The sequence below is a fragment of the Salmo salar genome, chromosome 21 (assembly GCF_965601325.2).
Source record: "Salmo salar chromosome 21, fSalSal1, whole genome shotgun sequence".
In the NCBI taxonomy this organism is placed as follows: Eukaryota; Metazoa; Chordata; class Actinopteri; order Salmoniformes; family Salmonidae; genus Salmo; species Salmo salar.
This window is the reverse complement of record NC_138311.1, coordinates 43,874,453-43,893,507: the sequence shown is the minus strand read 5'-3', so window position 1 is coordinate 43,893,507 and position 19,055 is coordinate 43,874,453. Positions and strand designations below refer to the sequence as shown.

The 19,055-nt window shown below is 45.3% G+C and overlaps 2 protein-coding genes across 6 annotated transcripts in view; one reads left to right on the top strand and one right to left on the bottom strand.

Annotated features, from left to right (window-relative positions):
- LOC106595952 (armadillo repeat-containing protein 8) overlaps positions 1 to 13,494 on the bottom strand; it is a 27,986-nt gene extending 14,492 nt beyond the window's left edge. Inside the window, exons 1-13 of the mRNA XM_045704815.2 lie at positions 13,361 to 13,494; positions 9,999 to 10,075; positions 8,682 to 8,753; positions 8,148 to 8,566; positions 3,137 to 3,234; positions 2,932 to 3,024; positions 2,758 to 2,838; positions 2,532 to 2,607; positions 2,176 to 2,266; positions 1,959 to 2,019; positions 1,306 to 1,506; positions 1,029 to 1,124; positions 819 to 901 (exon numbers count right to left, since the gene is read on the bottom strand). Coding sequence (XP_045560771.1) covers positions 819 to 901; positions 1,029 to 1,124; positions 1,306 to 1,506; positions 1,959 to 2,019; positions 2,176 to 2,266; positions 2,532 to 2,607; positions 2,758 to 2,838; positions 2,932 to 3,024; positions 3,137 to 3,234; positions 8,148 to 8,566; positions 8,682 to 8,753; positions 9,999 to 10,075; positions 13,361 to 13,405 — 1,493 coding nt within the window. The 5' untranslated portion in view covers positions 13,406 to 13,494. The remainder of the gene's footprint in view (positions 1 to 818; positions 902 to 1,028; positions 1,125 to 1,305; positions 1,507 to 1,958; positions 2,020 to 2,175; positions 2,267 to 2,531; positions 2,608 to 2,757; positions 2,839 to 2,931; positions 3,025 to 3,136; positions 3,235 to 8,147; positions 8,567 to 8,681; positions 8,754 to 9,998; positions 10,076 to 13,360) is intronic.
- Positions 13,221 to 19,055, top strand: dbr1 (debranching RNA lariats 1). Of its 5 annotated transcripts, none has more exons than XM_014165416.3 (9): positions 13,221 to 13,489; positions 14,264 to 14,512; positions 14,786 to 14,910; positions 15,071 to 15,151; positions 15,249 to 15,334; positions 15,424 to 15,648; positions 15,895 to 15,972; positions 16,222 to 16,367; positions 17,870 to 18,998. In XM_014165416.3, the coding sequence occupies exons 1-9, from the start codon at positions 13,374 to 13,376 to the stop codon at positions 18,606 to 18,608; spliced, it is 1,845 nt and encodes a 614-aa protein (XP_014020891.1). In that variant the 5' UTR covers positions 13,221 to 13,373; the 3' UTR covers positions 18,609 to 18,998. The 5 variants fall into 5 exon arrangements, with proteins under 5 accessions (XP_014020891.1, XP_014020893.1, XP_014020894.1 ...); XM_014165418.2 differs by lacking the exon at positions 13,221 to 13,489 and adding an exon at positions 13,854 to 13,939; XM_014165419.3 differs by lacking the exon at positions 13,221 to 13,489 and adding an exon at positions 13,905 to 14,046.

Genomic DNA, 19,055 nt, shown 5'->3' with positions numbered 1-19,055 from the left:
ACCTGGACTATTTGCATTGTGTGCCCCCTCAACCCCCCCCAACCCCTCTTTTTATGCTGCTGCTACTCTCTGTTTATCATATATGCATAGTCACTTTAACTATACATTCATGTACATACTACCTCAATTGGGCCAACCAACCAGTGCTCCCGCACATTGGCTAACTGGGCTATCGGCATTGTGTCCCACCCACCAACCCCTCTTTTATGCTACTGCTACTCTCTGTTCATCATATATGCATAGTCACTTTAACCATATCTACATGTACATACTACCTCAATCAGCCTGACTAACCGGTGTCTGTATGTAGCCTCGCTACTTTTATAGCCTCGCACCTGTATATAGCCTGTCTTTTTACTGTTGTTTTATTTCTTTACCTACCTATTGTTCACCTAATACCTTTTTTTGCACTATTGGTTATAGCCTGTAAGTAAGCATTTCACTGTAAGGTCTACACCTGTTGTATTCAGCGCACGTGACAAATAATCTTTTATTTGATGGTTGCTGATAATGGGTCTCTGTACGCCTATGTATGTATTCCATTTAAAAAATCTGCCATTTCCAGCTACAATAGTAATTTACAACATTAACAATGTCTACACTGTATTTCTGATCAACTTGATGTTATTTTCATTATTATTTAATTAATTATTTAATTATTCTTATTTTTTAAATGTGCTTTTCTTTTAGAAACAAGGACATTTCTAAGTGACCCCAAATTTTTTAATGGTAGTGTGTATATATAAAATAGAGGAACAGAATGTGACAGGACACTCAGTGGAGAGCAGAGAAGTAGAGATGTTATGTGTTATCTGTACCTGACGGCTGCTAGCCGCACCTTGATGCTGGATTCTGACAGGCCGCTCACTATCCTGTCCATCATGTTCTCGGTCTCTGTGATCTGAGGAGGGAGAAACAGGAGCGGGGGGTTACGAGAAGGACACACACACACACACACACACACACACACACACACACACTTCTAAAAGTGGCTGGGTAGGGGTGTGTGTGTGTACTGTTGAAGTCACCTTCTTGCGGATGTCTTCATCGTTGGAGCCCAGTGAAGCATACAGCTTGAAGGCAGCTTGCCTCAGCTCATGTGCGTTCTTCAGGTCGTGATCCAACTACAGAAAAATAAAAAAGGAAATAAAAATTTTTTTTTATAGGTAAAAGACATTTTTGTCCAAATGAAGGACTGTGGTGTTCTTTTCTCACCACAGTTTCAGTGTTTTCCTGATGGTCACTGTTTTCTCTGCCTTGTAAGACTGCCTGGCTAGGTTGAATGACTATAGTCCAGTGTCTCACCCTCTTGATGTCAGTGATGGCGCTGACAGAGCTGGGGTATTTGAAGTAGTCAGCCAGCATGGCCACTAGATGGTCTGTTACACTGGCGATCCTCTGCAGCTCCACATCAGGCTCCATCAGGTAGGCCAGGGTCTCTGCCCCCTCCACACGCTCCTCCAACAACCTCTCCTTACTGCACATCCTCACCAGGCAAGGCAGGGTCTACAGACAGGGATGGAATCAGAGTTCTACATACAGGTTGGCACTCGTTGGGATGACTTATGTTCTGGAGGCAGCTCTGCAGGGTAGTCACTAGCTGGCACAGCCACTAAGTCAGAAAATCTGATTTTAACCCTAACCACACTGCTAATCTTGTGCCAAACCCTAAACTTAAATTAAAGCTACGTTTTGTATCCATAAATGCTTTACGCTATAGACAATTTGGACTTTGCATTCTGGCCCATCTAGTGGAAACCGCTCTGCCTCCAGGACAAGATCTATCCCAATAAATGTCCACACACACACACACACACACACACACACACACACACACACACACACACACACACACGGCAGGCTATACACACAATAGGCAGCAGACTCAACACACATATCAGTATTAGACTGAGTCGTTAGATGAATGCACAATGGTACAAGCAAAATAGTATAATGACCTTTAAAACAATGCACCTGTCATCTGTTCTGATGGCTCCCGCTCGACACATGTATGTTAGACTGGGGGGGACAGAAAGAGAGAGGGAGAGAGATGACACCTTTAGCAAGGAAAACACTTGAAACTTAACTTCAGCCCACAGATTCACACCTACTAGCACCTACGTCGACATGGTCAATCGCAGCACACTTAGTTTAATAGTCAAGTGAAACACTCACCACTTGGCTGCTGTGAGCTGCATTTCAATGGGCCGATCCCTTTGCATCATTCTGACAAATACCTGAGAGAGCAGATCCCCATCAACCAGCACTGAGAACAGAACAGAGAGGAGAACATAGATTTGTATAGTAGCATCATAATACTACATCACCATCTGACAACATGTCTGCTACCATGACAATAACAACGGAATGGCAATAACAGAAGACCTCTGACACAGAGTAAACAACACAACTGGAAGCTGTCCCAGTTAGGTCTCAGAGCAGGCAAGAATGAAAGAGCGAGAGAGGGAGGGAGAAAAAAGGCAGAGCGAGGGAGGCAGAGAGAGAGAAATAAAAGGAAAGAGTAATCTTACCATTCACCAATGTCATGGAGACCTGAGTGTTCTCATAGGCCAGGACTGAGAAGCATTTTAACGCCTGCATACGTACCTGTATGGGATGAGAGAACCAAAGAAAGAGTGGTAGTGAGATAAGAGGGGGGAGAGAGAGGGAGAGAGAGAGGGTAAGACATGTTAATACATCTAAGGGTGAGAGATGGTTGAATTGAGACAATGGGTGAGTAATAGTTTCAAACAGTACCTTATAGGAGGGAGAGATGAGCATGGGAGCAATGTTCTGGATCACACCGTGGTTAAACAGAACCGTCTGATGCTCTGGACTCTACAGAACACACACATAACCGAGTCATTCCTCAGACAGACTAATGAACATGTCTTCTACTATACTGTTTTAAATGTGTACTGCTGTACTGACCTGGCAGCAGTGGGAGAAGACCTGGGTGATGTAGTCCTGTGTCCGCGGAGACCGACTCATTAGGGACATCAAGTGGGGAATCACAGTGGGGTCCTGAAGGAGACAGACACTGTTACTGTCCACACGGCTCAGATGAGATAGCATGTTGTAATATTATCTTACACCCCTATGGATGTGTATCAGAGAACAAGTGACTAAGACTTACAGTGTAGAGCAGCTGCACTGGGGTGACTGGACTGATGAAGACTGTCCTGAGGCAGCGTAGACAAGCCTCGATGAAGATCAGGTCTGGACATACGAGACCTGCATATACACAGAGAGCATAAGTCACTGATACTTCAAATCAAATCACATTTTATTAGTCACATGCGCCGAATACAACAGGTGTAGACCTTACAGTGAAATGCTTACTTACAAGCCCCTAACTAACAATGCAGTTAAGAAAAATAAGTGTTAAGTAACATTTTTTTTTAAGTAATTGAAGAGCAGCAGTAAAATAACAGTAGCGAGGCTATATACAGTGGGTACCAGTACAGAGTCAACATGCGGGGGCACCGGTTAGTTGAGGTAATATGTACATGTAGGTAGAGTTAAAGTGATAATGCATAGACAATAAACAGATTAGCAGCAGCGTAAAAGATGGAGGGGGGACAATGCAAATAGTCTGGGTAGCCATTTGATTAGCTGTTCAGAAGTCTATGGCTTGTGGGTAGAAGCTGTTAATTAGCCGTTGGGACCTAAACTTGCAGCTCCGGTACCGCTTGCCGTGCGGTAGCAGAGAGAACAGTCTACAACTAGGGTGGCTGGAGTCTGACAATTTTTAAAGCCTTCTTCTGACACCGCCTGGTATAGAGGTCCTGGATAGCAGGAAGCTTGGCCCCAGTGATGTTGCGGGCCGTACGTACTACTCTCTGTAGTGCCTTGCAGTCGGAGGCCGAGCAGTTGCCGTACCAGGCAGTGATGCAACCAGTCAGGATGCTCTTGATGGCGCAGCTGTAGAACTTTTTGAGGATCTGGGGACCCATGACAAATCTTTTCAGTCTCCTGAGGGGGAATAGGCTTTGTCGTGCCCTTTTCACGACTGTCTTGGTGTGCTTGGACCATGATAGTTTGTTGGTGATGTGGACTCCAAGGAACTTGAAGCTCTCAACCTGCTCCATTACAGCCCCGTCGATGAGAATGGGGGCGTGCTCGGTTCTCCTTTTCCTGTAGTCCACAATCATCTCCTTAGTCTTGATCACGTTGAGGAAGAGGCTGTTGTCCTGGCACCACACTGCACACTGTGGGTCTAGGGTTTCTGGGATGATGGTGTTGATGTGAGCCATAACCAGTCTTTCAAAGCACATCATGGCTTCAGATGTGAGTGCTACGGGTCGGTAGTCATTTAGGCAGGTTACCTTAGTGTTCTTGGGCACAGAGACTATGGTGGTCTGCTTGAAACATGTTGGTATTACAGACTCAGTCAGGGAGAGGTTGAAAATGTCAGTGAAGACACTTGCCAGTTGGTCAGCGCATGCTTGGAGTACACGTCCTGGTAATCCGTCTGGCCCTGCGGCCTTGTGAATGTTGACCTGTTTAAAGGTCTTACTCACATCAGCTGTGGAGAGCGTGATCACACAGTCTTCCGGAACCGCTGATGCTCTCATGCATGCTTCAGTGTTGTTTACCTCGATGCGAGCATAGAAGCAATTTAGCTCGTCTGGTAGGCTCGTGTCACTGGGCAGCTCGCGCCTGTGCTTCCCTTTACGAGAATATTTTGCACATATAGTGGGGCAAAAAAGTATTTAGTCAGCCACCAATTGTGCAAGTTCTCCCACTTAAAAAGATGAGAGAGGCCTGTAATTTTCATCATAGGTACACGTCAACTATGTCAGACAAAATGAGATAAAAAATCCAGAAAATCACATTGTAGGATGTTTTATGATTTATTTGCAAATTATGGTGGAAAATAAGTATTTGGTCACCTACAAACAAGCAAGATTTCTGGCTCTCACAGACCTGTAACTTCTTCTTTAAGAGGCTCCTCTGTCCTCCACTCGTTACCTGTATTAATGGCACCTGTTTTAACTTGTTATCAGTATAAAAGACACCTGTCCACAACCTCAAACAGTCACACTCCAAACTCCACTATGGCCAAGACCAAAGAGCTGTCAAAGGACACCAGAAACAAAATTGTAGACCTGCACCAGGCTGGGAAGACTGAATCTGCAATAGGTAAGCAGCTTGGTTTGAAGAAATCAACTGTGGGAGCAATTATTAGTAAATGGAAGACATACAAGACCACTGATAATCTCCCTCGATCTGGGGCTCCACTTAAGATCTCACCCCGTGGGGTCAAAATGATCACAAGAACGGTGAACAAAAATCCCAGAACCACACGGGGGGACCTAGTGAATGACCTACAATGAGCTGGGACCAAAGTAACAAAGCCTACCATCAGTAACACACTACACTGCCAGGGACTCAAATCCTGCAGTGCCAGACGTGTCCCCCTGCTTAAGCCAGTACATGTCCAGGCCCGTCTGAAGTTTGCTAGAGAGCATTTGGATGATCCAGAAGAGGATTGGGAGAATGTCATATGGTCAGATGAAACCAAAATAGAACTTTTTGGTAAAAACTCAACTCGTCATGTTTGGAGGACAAAGAATGCTGAGTTGCATCCAAAGAACACCATACCTACTGTGAAGCATGGGGGTGGAAACATCATGCTTTGGGGCTGTTTTTCTGCAAAGGGACCAGGACGACTGATCCGTGTAAAGGAAAGAATGAATGGGGCCATGTATCGTGAGATTTTGAGTGAAAACCTCCTTCCATCAGCAAGGGCATTGAAGATGAAATGTGGCTGGGTCTTTCAGCATGACAATGATCCCAAACACACCGCCCGGGCAACGAAGGAGTGGCTTCGTAAGAAGCATTTCAAGGTCCTGGAGTGGCCTAGCCAGTCTCCAGATCTCAACCCCATAGAAAATCTTTGGAGGGAGTTGAAAGTCTGTGTTGCTCAGCGACAGCCCCAAAACATCACTGCTCTAGAGGAGAGCAGCATGGAGGAATGGGCCAAAATACCAGCAACAGTGTGTGAAAACCTTGTGAAGACTTACAGAAAACGTTTGACCTGTGTCATTGCCAACAAAGGGTATATAACAAAGTATTGAGATAAACTTTTGTTATTGACCAAATACTTATTTTCCACCATAATTTACAAATAAATTCATAAAAAAATCCTACAATGTGATTTTCTGGATTTTCTTTCCTCATTTTGTCTGTCATAGTTGAAGTGTACCTATGATGAAAATTACAGGCCTTTCTCATCTTTTTAAGTGGGAGAACTTGCACAATTGGTGGCTGACTAAATACTTTTTTGCCCCACTGTAAATACACAACGCAGAGGATGAGAGGACAAGAGTACTAAACTAAATATAGTACTAATGGTCAATAGGGAATTGTCAATGTAAATAGGAGTTGGGTTTCAGTTCAACAGCTGTTTAAAATCTGTGGAATGTCACTCCTGAACTCAGGGCTACGTGCTCTACATTCCGTACATTGAGTCAGGAGCAGGATACTTGTTATTTGGCCATGTGGTACTACAAGGACTTCTCATTAGTTAACCACAGACTAGTGTGGGGGGTTATAAATGGGAGACTGAACATCTACCTCCCAGCATAACATCTTGATTTGTCCTTTTCAAATAAACCTATTTTTCTCCCCAATTTGCTTTGGAGTTTGTGTTATTGAAGAATAACATAAATTGCTAACACCTTTGTAGTCTGTAATAGTTTGTAAGCCCTGCCACATCCGACGAGCGTCGGAGCTGGTGTAGTACGATTCAATCTTAGTCCTGTATTGATGCTTTGTCTATTTGATGGTTCGTCGCAGGGCATAGCGGGATCTCTTATAAGCTTCCGGGTTAAGAGTCCCGCTCCTTGAAAGCGGCAGCTCTACCCTTTAGCTCAGTGCAGATGTTGCCTGTAATCCATGGCTTCTGGTTGGGGTATGTACGTACAGTCACTGTGGGGGCGACGTCATCAATGCACTTATTGACGAAGCCAGCGACTGATGTGGTGTACTCCTCAATGCCGGAAGAATCCCAGAACATATTCCGGTCTGTGCTAGCAAAACAGTCCTGTAGCTTAGCATCTGTGTCATCTGACCACTTCTTTATTGACCGAGTCACTGGTGCTTCCTGCTTGAGTTTTTGCTTGTAAGCAGAAATCAGGAGGATAGAATTATGGTCAGATTTGCCAAATAGAGGGTGAGGAGTAAAGGTGGTCTAGAATTTTTTTGCCATCTGGTTGCACATTTAAAATGCTGGTAGAAATGAGGTAAAATAGATTTAAGTTTCCCTGTATTAAAGTCCCCGGCCACTAGGAGCGGCGCCTCAGCATGAGCGTTTTCCTGTATGCCTATGGCTGTATACAGCTCGTTGAGTGCGGTCTTAGTGTCAGCATCGGTTTGTGGTGGTCAATAGACAGCTACGAAGTTTATAGATGAAAACTATTTTGGTAAAGAGTGGGTGGTCTACAGCTTATCATGAGATACTCTACCTCAGGCAAGCAAAACCTAGAGACTTCCTTACTATTAGATTTTGTGCACCAGCTGTTGTTTACAAATATACACAGACCGCCACCCCTTGTCTTACAGAAGGCTGCTGTTCTATCCGATACAATGTGTAACCCGCCAGCTGTATGTTATTCATGTCGTCGTTCAGCCACGACTTGGTGAAACATAAGATATTACAGTTTTTAATGTCCCGTTGGTAGGATATACGTGCTCGTAGTTCGTCTATTTTGTTATCCAATGATTGTAAGTTGGCTAATAGGACCGATGGTAAAGACAGATTACCCACTCGCCGTCAGATCCCTACAAGGCACCCCGACCTACGTCCTCAATATCCCTGTTTCTTTCTCCTGCGAATGGCCTCCGACTCTTTAAAGAAAAAATATTCTTCCAGTATGGGGTGAGTAATCGCTGGCCTGATATCTAGAAGCTCGTTTCAGTCATACGAGACGGTGGCAGAAACATTATGTACAAAATAAGTTACAAATAACGCAAAAAAACACACTCAATACCACAATTGGTTAGGAGACCGTAAAACGGCAGCCATCTCCTCCGGCGCCATTATCTGTTCGTTGTTTCCCTATTGTTTGCAGTGTGTGTGTGTGTGTGTGTGTGTGTGTGTGTGTGTGTGTGTGTGTGTGTGTGTGTGTGTGTGTGTATACCTTGCAGCAGAGCAGGGATGATGTGACAGTCCACCAGGGACTTGATGTTATTCTCGGTGCCCATGGCCAGACTGCCCAGCACCACCGCACACTCTGTCCTCAGCACCACCGCACCCTCTGTCCTCAGCTCTGAGCCCAGCACCACCGCACCCTCTGTCCTCAGCTCTGAGCCCAGCACCACCGCACACTCTGTCCTCAGCTCTGAGCCCAGCACCACCGCACCCTCTGTCCTCAGCTCTGAGCCCAGCACCACCGCACCCTCTGTCCTCAGCTCTGAGCCCAGCACCACCGCACCCTCTGTCCTCAGCTCTGAGCCCAGCACCACCGCACCGTCTGTCCTCAGCTGTGAGCCCAGCACCACCGCATCCTCTGTCCTCAGCTCAGAACTGGATGAGCCCTGCTGGAGCAGGTACAGTAACCTGGGGGGGAAGGAGGGACAGACTCCGTGAGAGAGAAAAAAAAGAAGACAGGGAAAGCGGGAAAAGAGGGGAGGTGAGAGAGGAGAAAGAAGGTAAGAGGGAAAGCGAGAGATACCTGGGCACAGCTCCCAGGACAATCAGGTTGGCTTTCTGTTTGTTGTTTCCGATGACAGCATTCTTCATGTCACTGTGAACACACACACACACACACACAGAGTCAGATGTGTGGAGCTCCCTCAGCATGTTATTAACAGCCACAATAATGACACTTGTCAGAGTTCATCCACAGTATAATTCATATATCACCAGCGCTAACAAGTCTAAACACTAGGGCTAACATCTACAGGCTCAGCTGAGAAACATCAGTGATGTTCAAGCTTGTTAACGTATTGCTTTGAGAGGATAGAATACTGATTAGAAACTGGGTGGTTTGAGCCCTGAAAGCTGATTGGATGAATGCTGTGGCATATCAGACCGCATACCATGGGTATGACAAAACAGAAAATTTTTACTGCCCTAATTATGTTGGTAACCAGTTTATATTAGCAATAAGGCACCTCAGGATTTGTGGTATATGGCCTGTATACCATGGCTAAGGGCCATGGTATACAGGCTCAGGGTTTATACCATGGCTAAGGGCCATGGTATACCATGGCTCAGGGTTTGTGGTATATGGCCTGTATACCACGGCTAAGGGCTGTATCCAGGCACTCCCTGTTGCGTCGTGCACAAGAACAGCCCTTAGCCGTGGTATATTGGCCATATACCACACTCCCTCGGGCCTTATTGCTTAAATATCACACACCATTTATATAAGCCAATAATAACATATGAAAAGTTATCCAGAGTACAGAATTCTAACTGTGGTTCGCCAACTGATGAGACCCTATAAAATGTAATGCATGCGATATAAAGATACTAGTAGTTAATGGAATTAAATTGCCATGAGCTGGCGGAGGTCAGTGGAAAGAACAGCTGCACCAGTCAGGTAGCGATGCGGCCAGCTGCCTAAAACCGGAACCAGAGCGGGGCCTCGGGGGAAAAATAAAGATGAAGCAGAATGACTGATCACACACACAGGTCATACAGCCACATGTAAACAAAGTGGTCTCAGCAGCTCTCACTGAGCTCACACTGGGCATGCTCACATTGCACTCAAACAACCAATCACTGACAACCAGCTCCCTCCAGAGCACCAAGAGCTACCTGCACAATGGGCATTCAGACTTGCACAAGGACAGACACAGAGGCTATGTCCCAATGGCACCCTATTTCCCATAAGGCTCTGGTCAAAAGTAGTGCACTAAGTAGAGGAAAGGGTGCCATTTGGGATGCAAACAAAGAGGGACAGTGACAGGACAAATATAAAATGTTCCTATAGTAAGACATAGGCTAATACAACACAAGGTAATGTAAATTATAATGTACTTACATGACTCCCTGCAGCACTTTCTGTGGATCGGGATGGAACAGCCGGTCAACATAATGGCGGCTGGTGGCCGTGACCTCCTGCATGGTGACACAAGCGAGAACAACAGTGAGTCAGCGCTGGCCTCCCTCCTAATCCCACCGCTGACACCAACCATACACACACTCAGCAGTCAGGACTGGTCTGGGCCAGACAGATAAGCCATCTCAGAAAACCCCCTCCTAACTATATGACTGGTCAACAGAAGCTAGGCTACTCTCGTCAAGCTGTAAACTCATCCAGAGAACGAGACGGCCGTATGTCACTTAATAACTTTATCATCGAGTGGTGGGGACTGTCCAGAACTTTCCGCACTACTCACTATGTGAAATACACTACATGACTAAAAGTATGTGGACACCTGGGCCCAAATTCACAAAATCTTAACAAGAAATTTCTTCTTAAATGCAATTTTTTCCTTAAGAAACTTCTTACGTTTTTTCATAAGTAGTGTTTTGTGAATCCAAACCCCTGCTCGTCAAACATCTCATTCCAAAATCATGGGCATTAATATGGAGTTGGTCCCCTCCTTTGCTGATATAACAGCCTCCAATCTTCTGGGAAGGCTTTCCACTAGATGATAGGAACACTGCTGAGGGGACTTGCTTCCATTCAGCCATAAGAGCATTAGTGATGTCGGGCACTGATGTTGGGCCTGGCTCGCAGTTGGCGTTCCAATAAAAAATGTTCTTATTATTTATTAACAACAAATCAATACAAAAATATGATAACTTAAATCTCACGCCATCTTACTAACATTAACTTTATAAAGCGTGTAGCTAGCTAGATGTTCGGTATCTTGTTGAACCCTAACGCTTCGATCACACCGACAGTGTCATTGCGCAAACAGTACGCAGCATCATCTGGATATGTATGCAACAAAAGTTCAACATTCACCTTCTGCTACCATTTCTGTCAAGCCGTCTACGCATACAGTTTGACACATACATTCGATAAATCCAACATATGCACCACACCGAACACACTGCAACTGCCTCTGCAACGCTGCAAGGATTTATGTGAATTTATCAAAGGCCTTTGAGTCAGTTGACCATGAATTGTTGCTAGCTAGACTCAGAAACATTGGTCTCAGTGAAGGGGCAGTAAATTGGTTTAGGAACTATCTTTCTGACAGAACACAATGTGTATATACTGACAATCACAGGTCTAGCTTTCTTGAGATTAATAGAGGTGTGCCCCAGGGTTCCATTTTAGCTCCTGTGTTGTTCTCCATTTTTATTAATGATTTGGGAAATGGGATGCAACAAGCAGTTACATCTATATGCAGATGATACAGTTATAGATTCATGTGCTCCTTCTCTGGTTCAGGCTGTTGAAGAGCTCCAGACTGCTTTTCAGTCACTGCAGGCCTCCCTTTATGGTCTGAAACTGGTCTTGAATATACAAAAAATTGAATTCATGACCTTTACCAGAGCTAGAACTCTGCCAGAGAACGTTAGCATTGTCACATCTGGTGGCTTATCCATTGGAAAAGTGTCCTCCTACAAATACCTAGGCATTTGGTTGGATGACAAGTTGTCCTTTAAATGTGGATAATCTTGTGACAAAGCTTAAATTGAAATTGGGTTTTTATTTTAGTAAAAAGGCTTGTTTTCCCGCTTATGGCTATAAAGAAGCTTGTTCAGGCCACTTTTCTCTCTGTAATTGATTATGGTGACCTGTTGTATATGCATGCAACCTCCTCCGTCTTACAGAGACTGCACGATAAACAGAGTCCAGTCTTGTGCTTTATTACAAATGCCAAGCCACTCACCTACCATTGCACATTGTCCAGCCTACCATTTGGTACCTCACTTTATATGCGCATAAAAATGTATTTGTATGTGTTCATCCACAAAGCCTTTTTGGGTAAACTCTCTCTTTAAATCTGTAGTCTGGTCTCCTTCACCACCAGCAGTTACCATACCCGGTCTGCTAAGTGGTTGCTACTTAAGTCCCCAGGACATTCACAGTATTAGGCAAGACTGCCTTCTCTTCTAGTGCACCAGACGTATGGAATAATCTACAATCCATGCTTCATCTCGATATGTTAGTGCCACTGAATGAATTTAAAATATTGATGGGAGACTGTTACAGAGGAGTGTAAATTCTTTTTTTTAGGCTGGATCAGGTTGTATGTTTTAATTCTGTAATGTATTGGTTGTTGCTGCCTTCTTGGCCAGGCCTCCCTTTAAAAAGAGACTCTGGGTCTCAATAGGCTTTTCTTGGTTAAATAAAAGGTAAAACATTTATTTTTATTAAATAAGGCAAACGCAGCGTTTCATTGGAAATGAATGTAATTCTGGTGTACCAAAATGCAATGACGCTGTCGGTGTGTTCGAAGCGTAAGCAAAGTGTTAACGTTAAAGTTTTAAAAAGTTGAAAGTAGCTTCTCGATCACAAAACTGACAGCAGTTGGCACCGACAGCATCATTGGCACCGAAAGCTCATTTCATTTTGGTCCACCAGAATTACATTCATTTCCAATGAAACGCTGCGTTTGCCTTGCAATGGCAGTTGCAGTGTGTTTGGTGTAGTGCATAGTTGCATTTATCGAACGTATGCGTAGACCGCTTGACAGAACTGGTTGCAGAAGGTGAATGTTGAACTTTTGTGGCATACATATCCAGATGATGCTGCGTACTGTTTTGCGCAATGATGCTGTCGGTGTAATCGAAGCGTAAAGCCCAGGAAGCTCAGATTGAAACACCCATTTACCAGCTCTGCAAGTGTTATAATGTCAAAATACGTTCGTGTACACCAAATATGGAGTTTTGCTGTACTTTCAAAAATCGTCTAAAAATGAACAAACAACCGAAAAAAATCCTCTTCGGCGCCTCCAATGTATTGAGCTGTTCTGGACTTCCAACCTGTGCGTGGCAGTAATGAGTGATTTGCAGATAGCAGTTGAACCAGTGTCATGTAGCTAGAGTAACTATGGTTATTTACAGGTAGACAATTAGCTAACTAACTAGCAGTTGGTTCCAGTTAACTAGCATAACTTTTTCATTGCATCGTTAACGTTTTGTGCAATAAAGTTGTTAGCTACAGGTTTGGGATTTTTCATTTTAATTGGATTCACATAAAATGTGTCACCGGTTGCTAACTAACTCATTCCGGGTGACAGTCGGCAGACCGCCCTTGCTAGCTAGCTAGATACAGTACATGTTGCAAAGCCTGTGTTAGCTAGCTAGCAGCAACTTCAGTGCATGTCGTCAAAGACATTGCTATTGATGAGACACACAAAAAGCGTTTCATTATCCAATGTACTGAATAATGCACAGAAAACGTTAGTATTTATTCCATAGTATAAGTGGGACACTCACAGATAACACGCTGATGCGGAGAGGGGCCTCCAACAAGCACGCCATCTCTCTTCCCCCTGTCGAGCGCCCCAATCCGAGCAGCACTTTCCGAATACTCCGCCCTCCAGACCAGCTGCTCAGATTTAAAAAGTAAATATAGTTTACTCACCCAACACTTCAGAATAAGTTAGTATATCATGGGTTATGTGGAGTTAATATGTGTGTCTTTGTCTGTTTGAGCCACAAATAACGTTTCCTTTTCTAATGAAACTAGTATTTATATTTACCAACTGGCAACATTGTAGATGATCGAATGTTAATTTGTAAATCAACTCAATCAAGTACATTTTGCTTCTAAACGCGCAGGTTTGACATTGAAGCATGGCTGATTAAGACATATGATTGTTATAAGCATTTATGTGCATACAACAAATATTTGTATTCATAAAGAAGTGCTGGTATTAGGAAGTATTACAGTTCGGGATAATGTGCAGGTCTTTGACTATTTGTAAATGATTGTGGAAAGTGCTACCTACGAATCCATCAGTCGATTTACTTTGGTGAATGTTTGAGCATGCGCTGAGGTCAAACTACGCGGAGGTGGGAAAAACATTCGAGTCATACATTTTGGTTGAGATAAACAGAACAAACCAACATAATAATGGTGGCTAATTAGCTAACTCTATCGTAACTTCAAAGTGCAAAAGGCGAGAAACAACTGAACATGTTAGTTTGATTTGACTAGTGATTGCATTGCATGTATCTCTTAGCCAGGATAAGTCTACAACCCCGGACAGTGGACGTGTGATAGCTAGCAGTTATCTACTGGTGATAGTAGCAATCAATTAACACAAATTATTGAGCTAACTTGCTACATTGTATTTTATTCAACTATATAATTGTTTTCCTCATCATATAATTCAGCTCAGCACAGAAAAAGAAGACCCTTGCGGGAGTCTACAGCCAATCATCAGCCATGAAAATAGCTGTGGAAGGGTGTTGCCATGGAGAGCTGGATAAGATCTATGAGACGATTGGCTACCTGGAGCAGAAGGAGGGGGTGAAGGTAGACCTGCTGCTGTGTTGTGGAGACTTCCAGGCTGTGAGGAACGAGGGGGACATGAAGTGCATGGCTGTGCCGCAAAAGTACAGGCAGATGCAGACCTTCTACAAGTTAGTACCTTCCTGTCACCTCTGCTCTCTCTCTCTCTCTCTCTCTCTCTCTCTCTCATGTAGGGCCAGGAGTTTTTCCTGACCCCCGCATGACCTGATCCTGAGGACTCTAGACCCTACCTTACTCTGAGAGATGGCTGTTGACCCCTATGGCTTTAGATGCCATAGGAATCAACAATTGGTTAAACCCAACCCTGTCAGTAGTACTTATGGTTCCTTTAGTTTAAGGGACAATCTGTTGTATTTCTGATAGTTGTATCTTGGTTCGTGCAGGTACTACTCTGGAGAGAAGAAAGCTCCGGTCCTGACTATCTTCATCGGTGGAAATCATGAGGCCTCCAACCATCTCCAGGAGCTGCCCTATGGGGGCTGGGTGGCTCCCAACATCTACTACATGGGTAAGACCTTAGCTTCACACTCTGGCTACAAAGCTAAAACGCATATTACAAGTTCCACGGATTGCCCTCTCAAGGCCTCTTGTCAATCAGGAAATTCAGGAGCTTTCACTTGCCCGAAAATGTTCATCTAATAATAACAGTGTATGTGGTCTTCCATCAGGTTATGCTGGCGTTGTGCGCTACAAAGGAGTAAGGATAGGTGGCTTGTCTGGAATCTTCAAAGGGCATGATTACAGGAAAGGTGAGGTCATAAAGCTGTAGTAGATATGTTCTCCTGTCTCTGCAAATGTTTAGCAGCTCAACTGTCTATAAAATGTAATCAATGCTCTTTTTTTCAGGACATTACGAGTTCCCTCCATATAACCCGGAAACTCTACGCAGTGTTTACCACATCAGGAACATTGATGTCTTCAAACTCAAACAGGTGACTACCACTCACAGGGTTAATATGTCATAATATGTCCCCCTATTATTATCAAATGTCATATTATGTCCCCCCTATTTTACCACTAGATCCAGATGCCTGTGGATGTCTTCCTGACCCATGACTGGCCTCGTGGGATCTACCATTACGGCAGCACGGGGGAGCTGCTGAGGAAGAAGAAGTTCCTGAGGCAGGAGGTGGAGTCCAACACACTGGGTAGTCCTGCAGCAGCAGAGCTCCTGGCCCACCTGCAGCCTAACTACTGGTTCTCTGCGCACCTCCACGTCAAGTTCGCTGCCCTAATGCAGCACCCGGTGAGCTGAACTGAAGACAGTTGAGAGACTGCCGTGCATATTCAAAGTTTGGATTCTTTCTGATTAATTAGAATTTAAGATTCTGTGATTGTCGCATGATGCGTTGATTCAGCACCGACATTGACATATTCCAACACCAACATCTTCTTACTCCTGATTGTATATCTAATGTATGTGCTGCCAGATCACATAACTGATAAAGTCTATGCAGCGCTGGTTATATCACTACTCTGTTTGTCCCTTTAGGCCAAAGTTGATGCTGCCCCACGCACTACCAAATTCCTCTCACTGGATAAGTGCCTCCCATACAGGGACTTCCTACAGGTGAGAGAGATCTAGGGAGAGATCTAGAGAGAGGGAGAGATCTAGAGAGAGGGTGCTGACATAGATGCGAAGGGATTATGTTCTGGTTTCATAGATCCAGATTAAACCTACTTTTGAATGGAGAATCTGTTCATATTGGTCTGTGAAACAGCTTGCGTGTAAGTCTTATTTTGGGCTAGTATTTGCTATAGGCGTGTTCTCTGTTGTGCTTGTCTGAGTTGATGCTGACTTGTAGGGTGTGTGTTTCAGATCGTAGAGGTAGCAGACAGGCCAGGATCGTCCCAGGGTCTGGAGTATGATCCAGAGTGGCTGGCCATCCTCAAAGCTACAGACAGCCTGCAGACTGTCAGCCCTAATTACTGGAACCCCCCGCAGAACAACGGCCTTCACACAAGGTCTCACCTCTCTCTTTCTCACTGGCTCTCTCACATACTACACACACACCTCTCTCTCTCACTGGCTCTCTCACATACTACACACACCTCTCTCTCTCTCACTGGCTCTCTCACATACTACACACACCTCTCTCTCTCTCACTGGCTCTCTCACATACTACACACACACCTCTCTCTTTCTCACTGGCTCTCTCACATACTACACACACCTCTCTCTCTCACTGGCTCTCTCACATACTACACACACCTCTCTCTCTCACTGGCTCTCTCACATACTACACACACCTCTCTCTCTCACTGGCTCTCTCACATACTACACACACACCTCTCTCTTTCTCACTGGCTCTCTCACATACTACACACACACCTCTCTCTTTCTCACTGGCTCTCTCACATACTACACACACACCTCTCTCTTTCTCACTGGCTCTCTCACATACTACACACACACCTCTCTCTTTCTCACTGGCTCTCTCACATACTACACACACACCTCTCTCTTTCTCACTGGCTCTCTCACATACTACACACACACCTCTCTCTTTCTCACTGGCTCTCTCACATACTACGCACACACCTCTCTTTCTCACTGGCTCTCTCACATACTACGCACACACCTCTCTCTTTCTCACTGGCTCTCTCACATACTACGCACACACCTCTCTCTTTCTCACTGGCTCTCTCACATACTACGCACACACCTCTCTCTTTCTCACTGGCTCTCTCACATACTACGCACACACCTCTCTCTTTCTCACTGGCTCTCTCACATACTACGCACACACCTCTCTCTTTCTCACTGGCTCTCTCACATACTACGCACACACCTCTCTCTTTCTCACTGGCTCTCTCACATACTACGCACACACCTCTCTCTTTCTCACTGGCTCTCTCACATACTACGCACACACCTCTCTCTTTCTCACTGGCTCTCTCACATACTACGCACACACCTCTCTCTTTCTCACTGGCTCTCTCACATACTACGCACACACCTCTCTCTTTCTCACTGGCTCTCTCACATACTACGCACACACCTCTCTCTTTCTCACTGGCTCTCTCACATACTACGCACACACCTCTCTCTTTCTCACTGGCTCTCTCACATACTACGCACACACCTCTCACTGGCTCTCTCACATACTACGCACACACCTCTCACTGGCTCTCTCACATACTACGCACACACCTCTCACTGGCTCTCTCACATACTACGCACACACCTCTCACTGGCTCTCTCACATACTACGCACACACCTCTCACTGGCTCTCTCACATACTCATTCACTCAATCAATCTCTCTTTTTTTAGTCGCACACACATTAAACCCTGCTATCTCACATACATACACTGCACACATGCATACCTACACACCATCCCTCACTTACGCATGCACCCCCCCCCCCCCCCCCCCACACACACACACACACACACACACACACACACACAAGTGTAATGTGCTGCTCATGATCTGTGTCTACCTACTTCTGTATGTTGTCCAGGTGGGACTTCAGTGCTTCTGAGGCAGCCATGATGGAGGCTGTGGGTGACCTGGGGGGTGAACTGTCCATCCCTGACAACTTCTGCCTGACCGTGCCAGCCTACGACCCTGCCCGGCCACAGCCCCATGTCCACCCCAGCTACAGCACCAACCCGCAGACCACCGAGCTCTGTGCCACCCTGGGCCTCAGAGACATCTATGCCCAGGTTGGGCAGGGAGGGTATGGGGGCCAGATAGGCACAGGCGCCCCAGAGCTGGAGGATGATGAAGTCCAGAGCGGAGATGAACCCAGTGAGTACCCTAGTGACACCTCAGGCCTGTCCAGCTCCTACAACCCTGATGAGATCACCATAGAGGATGAGTGGGAGGAGGAGGAGGGAGGAGAGAAAGAGGGAAGGGGGAAGAGCCCTGATGCAGTGGTCCCAGAGGGGGAAGCGGGGGAGGCAGGAGAGAGACGGGACTCGGGGCCCCCCTCTAGAGAGCTGCCCCCCAGCCGCATGGTTCTGACCATGCCTGAGCCCAAATCAGACCCCGCTGCTCCCTCACGCCTGTCCCTCAACCTCCCTCCTCCCTCTCACTCCTCACCCCCGGAAAGGGAGGAGGAGGAGCCCCATGTGCGGATCCCTAAGCGCACCAGTGGGGAGACGGGGGACCCTATCAGTACAGGCAGCACCCCTAGGATCAAACGCAGGAACCAGGTCATCTACACTGCAGTGGACGATGACGAGAGTGAGGACTAGGGCTGGAACTTGACCCAGGTTTCAGGGGGAAGTCAGTGGGGACTGTTGTCAAATAGAAGATTCTTATTATCTCCTTTTTATATTGATATTGTCCTTCTTCAATGCAAACCAACAGAGAGATGTTTTTTTTTAGTGTAGGGAGAGTGGAGAATCCCATGATGGAAATGTATTTTTTTAAGTCTGTTCAGTTCCTTTTTTTAAATTATGAAATGATAAAAAAAATTGTGATTTTAAAAAATAACAAGTTGAATTTCAGATGAGGCCCACTGTTTCCTCTGTTATTTTCCAGTGTGGGTCAACTTCAACAGGGCTGTGTTGGAAAACAAGAAAAGGTTAAGAACATGAATATGTTTGTACACCAAATAGTCATAAACCGATTTTGAACATTAACCTTATGACATCTTTACTTTACTTTAGCCAAGTAGTAAAATTCTTGCAAAAGTTTAA

What these genes read in the sequence shown, in the direction of transcription:
- dbr1 (XM_014165416.3), top strand. Translation starts at nt 13,374, where the DNA reads ATGCGGAGAGGGGCCTCCAACAAGCACGCCATCTCTCTTCCCCCTGTC. An exon ending in AGGGCATGATTACAGGAAAG is followed by an intron (nt 15,152 to 15,248) that starts GTGAGGTCATAA and finishes TCTTTTTTTCAG; the next exon opens with GACATTACGAGTTCCCTCCA. An exon ending in CTGCCCTAATGCAGCACCCG is followed by an intron (nt 15,649 to 15,894) that starts GTGAGCTGAACT and finishes TTGTCCCTTTAG; the next exon opens with GCCAAAGTTGATGCTGCCCC.